At 46.9% G+C, this 6,926-nt stretch overlaps 1 protein-coding gene across 1 annotated transcript in view; it reads right to left on the bottom strand.

Annotated features, from left to right (window-relative positions):
• Positions 1-230: 230 nt before the first annotated feature.
• Positions 231-6,926, bottom strand: part of ZFYVE26 (zinc finger, FYVE domain containing 26) — a 69,974-nt gene continuing 63,278 nt past the window's right edge. The window contains exons 40-42 of the mRNA XM_008570321.1: positions 5,532-5,714; positions 4,691-4,735; positions 231-2,330 (exon numbers count right to left, since the gene is read on the bottom strand). Of these exons, the coding sequence (XP_008568543.1) occupies positions 2,127-2,330; positions 4,691-4,735; positions 5,532-5,714 (432 nt within the window). The 3' untranslated portion in view covers positions 231-2,126. The remainder of the gene's footprint in view (positions 2,331-4,690; positions 4,736-5,531; positions 5,715-6,926) is intronic.

Raw genomic sequence — 6,926 nt, 5'->3', positions numbered from 1 at the left:
CATATGTGGGATCCGAACCCTCGGGCGGGAGCGCTGCTGCGCTTCCCAAGCGGCGCACTATCCAGTGCACCACCGGGCCGGCCCCATTATGGAAATTATTTAGAGAAAGTTTAAGAGCTGAAGGCCATCTGATCTTTCCCACCCATCTTTTCTCTCCACAGAGAACACAAGGAAAAAGGATGGGAAGGAAAAGAGCAAGATGGCATAAAGAAGTCATGGAAGCCAAGAACTCATTGGAGAAACACTTTTATTGTGACTTGCTTGTAGTAAAACATCCAACCTCTCAACACGTACATTTGTTTTTGCTGGAGACTACAGCACGATGCTCCTGGGCCTTGAGCCTCATCTTATGTCAGTCTAATCAAAGTTGCCTATTTTATAGTTCAACTAATTATAGGAAAAAGTCAGGAAAATCTGGTCTTGACATCCCAAATTAGTGGCTGCAAGATTTGTGACCCATTTGTATAAAGTGCTTAGGTTCAGTGCAAAAAGAGCAGACTTAAAAGGGCAAGCAGATACCAGGGAATGATGTCCCCTGGGAGATGAAAGCTTTCTATGACTCGAGGAAAGAAAAGCCACTTGTCAAACTTCACCCCAAAGGGACCTAACATTTTCCTTACAGTCTTTCTCCTCTCTAACAGGACCAAAATTTTAGTCTGACAGATGTCCATAATAGTTGTTCATTTTACTATAAAAAACCTGGTTCAGGGAGAAATCCACAGGGTTTCTGAGCACCAGAGACACAGACTTCAGCTTCCAGTTCCTGTTTGTCTTAGCATCAGAGGTGAGCTCTGGCTGGTGGGAGGCTGAGAGCTGAAGAGCTTTTCTTTAGGCCACTCATTTGCAAATCCTAGTCACTGAGTATGACAAACCTTTTCTCAAACATCGTCACATCTTGGGTGGGAAGAAAAGCCAGTGCATATTAAAGCAGCAGTACACCTAGTTTTCCACCAACTGGACGTAACCTATTCATTGTCCCCTCGGTCTGACTCTTGTCCAAGGCCCAACTCCAAAGCGAACCCTTGACTCCCTCTGCTAAGACACAGATAAGAAGCATACTGCCTTCTCGATGGCCCCAGGCACCTGCATATCCACCCTGTGGTCCTGAAGAGCCTGAAGGGAAGCAGGAGAGAAGAGGAAGTAGTTTCCTACCCAGTTCAAGTGCCACAAACAGGACTGTAACTCAGGTAAAGTCTAGCCATTCACTCCTAAAATTCTGACTACCATTTCTCTCCCCAGATTCTCAGAGGGAGTCATGTTCTCTCATACATCAACTTTGCAGCAGGGATATCCATAAGAGCCAGCTCTATGCTTGTGAGCAACGCCCCTGCATCCCTGTTTGGATAGGTTTGCCTTTTTCTCCCCTCCGGATGAATGTGATGGGGACCCTCCTGCTCATGTATCAGCCTCCCAGACCAGACTCCTTGTATATGCACCCACAGCTTCCAATGGCAGCACCTAAAAATCCTTCTATTCAGACTATCTTGCAAAGACTCACTTTAACTCCTTGTGCTTATGACAGGAGACACCTGGAAAAGTTTTATTCCACAGGTAGCACTTGCCCCAGAGCCACCTTGGAATTTTGGGAAGGGAAGGAAGGAAAAGAGGCAATCCTTTTGGTGTTGCTCTATAATTCTCTGTAAAACACCTCTAGTTAAGAGGAACTACTAAAGCATCTCCACAAGGAGGGGTCTGTGTACAAACAGGATGACCCGGGTTAAGAACCAAAACGCAGGGAAGGTTTTCAGACTGCAAAAAGTCTAAAGTAAAGTGCCTCTTCAATGGAGGAGAATTTCATTTGTTCAGAATGCTTGGGTGTAAACATGAGTGCACAGGGGAATGCACAGATGTGTGCATGTTTGTGCACACACTCACTCTCTCACTGAGGTAGAAAGAACTGGCCATCTCCAGACAAACCCACAGATTCCACAATGTTGCAGAAACATGGCACTTGTGTGAAAGATCCTATCCTTGCCAGAGAGGGCAAGTAGGCTCCAATCCAGCTCTTTCTGACCCAGGGCAGGGCCAGAGAAGTCCCACTCCACCAGGACAGAGGTGGAAGGCATCACCATCACTCCCGTTGTCACAGTTCTCAGGCCACGTTTTCCTGGCCCTGCTACCCAGGGTCACTTCCTGGAGCCTGAGCTGTGGGCACCCCGGGGGTGGCTTGTCAGAAGCCACTGGGCACAGATGTCTTGCACTACTGCGTCCCCACTGCTCTTGGCAGCCTGCTGCACCTGCTGGATGAGGGCTGTGGCCCGTGAGTGTTCTTGCTTCACAGCAATCAGGTAGGCAGAACGAAGCTTGCAACATGTCAGGTAGGCCCGAACCTGGCAATTGGATACAAGAGACAGTGGAAAGAAAACCATCACCGACGAATCACCCACAAGTATACAGAGCTGCATCAGAAAGCTCTGGCAGACATCACTTTTCCACTACCAAATCAATAACTGGTTGCTTATCTTTTATTGTATTATAGCAGCTCTTCAAATATTCTGGACACTAAGCAATGACATTGTGTTATTTTATAGTGTAAAAAGTTATTACACGAGCTTAGAATTTTAAAAGAAGAAGGCAGGCAGAGTCTGGCCTCTGTCCACTCCCCCCGAGGCCCTCCTCCTCACTATCCCAGGCTCTCCAGCTTCCTCCTGGCTTCAGAGCCAGCACTGTCACTGTCCATGTTGTGCTTTTATAGTTATTTGGGTGATTATTTGACTGAGGTCTGTCTCCTTGACGAGACTTTAAGCTCCACAAAAGCAGTGATAGTGTCTGCTTTTTCTACTCCAGGTATTTCTGGTGCCTAGCATAGGGCCTGGCATGTAGTATGTGTTCAATAAATAAGGGATGGCCGGTTAGCTCACTTGGGAGAGCGTGGTGTGGTGTTGACAATAAATACATATTACCTGAATGAATAAACCATCATCCCTCACCTCTACAGTGAATACATAGATCTCCCTTCTCTATTTTTCTGTTTTCAACTTACTGAATTTAGTTTTTAACAGGAAATTTGGGGAGGAAAACACATACACACAATTAGAAGAAGTCTAATTAAGGTCAAACTGCAGTTAGACCTGACTAGACTTCTCGTTTGGATCAGAGGCAGCTCAGTTTTGGGGGGTGTGTATGTGGTGTGTGTATCTCCCGCACTCTCTATCTCATGAATCCCAGCTTGGTGGAGATGAGAGCCCCTTCCTTCCCTGGCCCTGGTCTCACCAGCACCTCATGAGCTCCAGCAGAGCTTCCACTAGCCCCTGCCTTCCTGCTGCAGCAGTGCCTCCTGGTTAGTGGAAGGGACTCTTCTTGCTGAATGTATCAGTGCTCCATCTTTTTTTTTTGTTGGTCACTAAAGTCTTTCTTTCCTGTCTAAGCTCAATTACAGACAATCTCTTGCAGCTAGAAGAGGGCTGGCATGTTGTGATCACATGACAGCGATCAAGTCCTGCTATTTGCTGCTCAAGGATGGCAGCCCTCACTTGCCTCCACTTAGAACCTATGTGTGCTAAATATACATCATAAGTTGTCAGTCAAAATTTCTCCCATCAAGAGAAAAAGGGCATTTTGCCAGAGTCTGGAATAGGAACTGAACAAAGTTGGGTTTTGGCAAGACCCCATGGCCTGAGATCACTTAAATGCATTAGAACAACTGCTGAGAGAAAAAGCCTGAAATAGTAACGATGACTGTCAAGATTTTAGTGCATGTCTTTCCCAAAGACAAAGCCTCCGTCCTGTTGAGTGGGAGGCCCAGTGAAGACTTGAAAAAGAACCATAGTCTAGGAATCAGAGGACCTGGGTGTCTGTCCTGGCTGTTGAGTTCTCATTCTGGTTCTAGAAAAGTAATTCTCCACATTTCAGAATGTCAGAATTTTGTTTCCAAGGATCTCATGAGGATGTTGCAGAAATAAATGAATAAATGTTTAAGATGTGCTTTCCTTAACCCCTGGACTGGAAAATGCTCGGCAAATTCAGTCCAGGGATTAGCAATACTGCCATGGGGAGCAGCTCTGTGGTTGTGCGAAAAGCTGTTTGCCTGATGTTAGCCTTCATCTCGAGGGACTCGGCTACCAGGTCTTTCCTCTGCTGGTGGCCAGGGCAGCTCAGTCTGGCTTGGCTTTCTCATGCCTCTCCTGGCCTGGGTTCTTTCCTGTGGTTAGCCACAAGTGGGAGCACCTTGGAATACTTTTATTCCAGCTGGTACTCCTCACAAAGGCAATGTGAAGAAAAGTTCACCAATTTTGAAACTGGGAAGTACTCATTGGCCCCAGGAGGGAGGCCCATTTTGGATAAAGAGTTGGGTGGGGCTTTTTCTTACTGTACCCTTTTCCCTCCAAGATAAAGAAATACCTGCCCACTCTGGGAACCTCATTCAATCAATCTAAAGATGGGAGTGAGAGATTTCCTAGGACTCTCTGAGAGAAGACCTCAGTATAAAATAGAGATTCAAGAGCAACCTAGGACACATTTTCTTGGGGATAAAAAATTGGGATGGCAAAGGCTCATGCAGTCAGTGTTCACCTGGCCCCATCTATTCCCTCCCTTCTGCACCCCTATTTAAGTCCCAGCTCCGCCTCTGGAAAACAAAGAGGCTGAGATACAAGGTTTATGGAACTGTTGTAGGGAGCAAGGGATAAAGGTGACAAGCCCAAGGTGCTGTTCACTGGCATCACCAGGGTTTGGAGACAGTTCTGCTCACCTTGTTGTCATCACTGTGTATTGCCTGGATCAGGCCCTCCAGCTCCTGTGCAGGACAGAAAAAGCAGCTGTCAGAGGGAGAAGAGTCCCCCCGCCAGGGGCACATCCAGTCTCAGCCCAGCCATCTTGACTCCAGGGTGGGGATGCCTGCCCGACTCTTTTAAAACTCACCTCCTGCTATAAGAGCAATGGAGGAAATCTAATGATAACATTGAAGTGGCGAATTTAGGGAGAAGGAACAGCTCTCAAGAGGCCTGTCCCTGGCCTTCACAAATGGATGTGGCTCTGTTCACCCCACCAAGAAGCTGCAGGGAAACAATTCTGCAGGCATCATGCTTTAAAGGCCACCTGCTGGGCTGGGCCCATGGTGCACTCCGGAGAGTGCGGCGCTGGGAGCGCAGTGATGCTCCTGCCGCGGGTTCAGATCCTATATAGGAATGGCCGGTGTGCTCACTGGCTGAGCACGGTGTGGGTGACACCACAACAAGGGTTGCGATCCCCTTACTGGTCACGAAAAAGACAAAAAAAAAAAAAGGCCACCTGCTGTCCCAGCTGGCCTACTCGAGAATTGCAGTGAGCAGCTCAACTCCATCATCCACAGGCACTTCCAGGTGCTAATGATATTGGATAACAGAATGCCGAGGGACGCCTTCTGGGTATAGAGGTCATCACTATGAATTTTCTTTACAGAGAAGGATTGATTAGGGTGAGGCCATTGCTGCAGAGGTGTCAGAAAGATAGAGGGATCTTGTAGGCACATTATGGGGGACAGAAAAATAAAGAGGGGGATGTGAAGACACTGAAACAGATGGAGGAGCCGAGAGGTGTGGGAGGGAGCGCACCTGGGGTGGAATTCTCCTGAATGCCTCCAGGCAGTCAAGGAGGATGGTGTCCCCATCACTTTTGGCTGCCATGCCTGACTCACTGACACACTTGAGAAGTTGTCGAATCTCACTGTATTTCTCCTTCTCCACCAGCTGCCGGGCAGCTCTGCAGTAGGTTGCGGCAGCATCCAGTTGGAAGTCCTAGAACAGAACGTGGGAGGATGGGTGACAGGGGACAACAGTGGGAGGGGAGGCAACATTTAGAAAGCTCCCACTGAGGGGCGGGGGTGGGTGGGTATGAGAACTATCTGGACTTCCTGCTCAATTTCTCCGGAAACCTAAAACTGCTATAAAAACAAAGTCTATTTTAGAAATTTTTATTTATATATTTATTTTTTAATTTATTTGTTAAAAGTCTATTTTTATAGAATAACAAAATAAAAAGCTCCTGTTATGCTTGATGTAGATGAGCCATATTGATTGTAGACACAATAGAAAACATAAATATAACAAAAAAAATAAGCAAAATTTCCTCTTTGGAGTTACACAGACATTTAGGAATACATAAAATGTACCATAAGATGTACCATTGATATCTACAATGGTACATCTCATTCACAGCTGTGGCACTTTCTGAAAATATCCTAATCAAATTCCCAAGACAAGCTCATTTTCTGAGTCAGCTTTCTCTTGGGAATGGGTATTGGGAGCTGGTATCTGCTCTTCTGGACACTTGGTACTCTGTTAAGAGGTGCCTTAGTGTTCAGAAACAAAAGACTGATTTGCTGAAAACTGCCATATAAACACCTTAAACCTGGCCAAGGGTAACCCTTATGCCACAGGGCCTGGGTGGAACGGCCCTGACCAGTGTATCTGTGTGTGGAGAGCTTTGTCTGGCACTGAAAATGGGTGGGAAGAATCCTGACTGATAAATTATGAAGCCACTGATCCTAGAGACATGGACCATGTGTACAATGCCCCACCTGCCCAGAGCAGGGATGGTCCTCAGGTGGCTCCCAGGGTGTCTGTGTGCAACTGTGTGGTGTTGATGGGGTCTGGACAGACTCTGCCCCTCGCAGTTTCAGTGCCCTGCTCCAGTGCTACCACCATTCCTATGTCCTTTTATCACAAACTACAGAAAATGTACTCCTAGGGCAGCTCCTGTACAGAGAGAGGATGGAGGGATAGCCCTTGTGGCCAGTGGAAACCTGCCAGCTATCCCCTCCAGCCATGCTCCCTTGAGAGGGTGAACAGTGGTTCTGCAGGGAAACAGCTGTGGGGAACTGTCTAGAGCTGGCTTCAGATATTTATTTGGTAGCTTTTAATGAATTTGTCTTTGGTTACTTGGCTTTTGGCAAAGAGGCCTAGAGGCCTAGAGTCTTTTTTTTTTTTTTTTTTTTTAATTTAAAAAAT

The sequence above is a fragment of the Galeopterus variegatus genome, unplaced genomic scaffold (assembly GCF_000696425.1).
Source record: "Galeopterus variegatus unplaced genomic scaffold, G_variegatus-3.0.2 Scaffold593, whole genome shotgun sequence".
NCBI classification, from domain to species: domain Eukaryota; kingdom Metazoa; phylum Chordata; class Mammalia; order Dermoptera; family Cynocephalidae; genus Galeopterus; species Galeopterus variegatus.
This window is presented reverse-complemented; position numbering and strand designations above follow the sequence as displayed.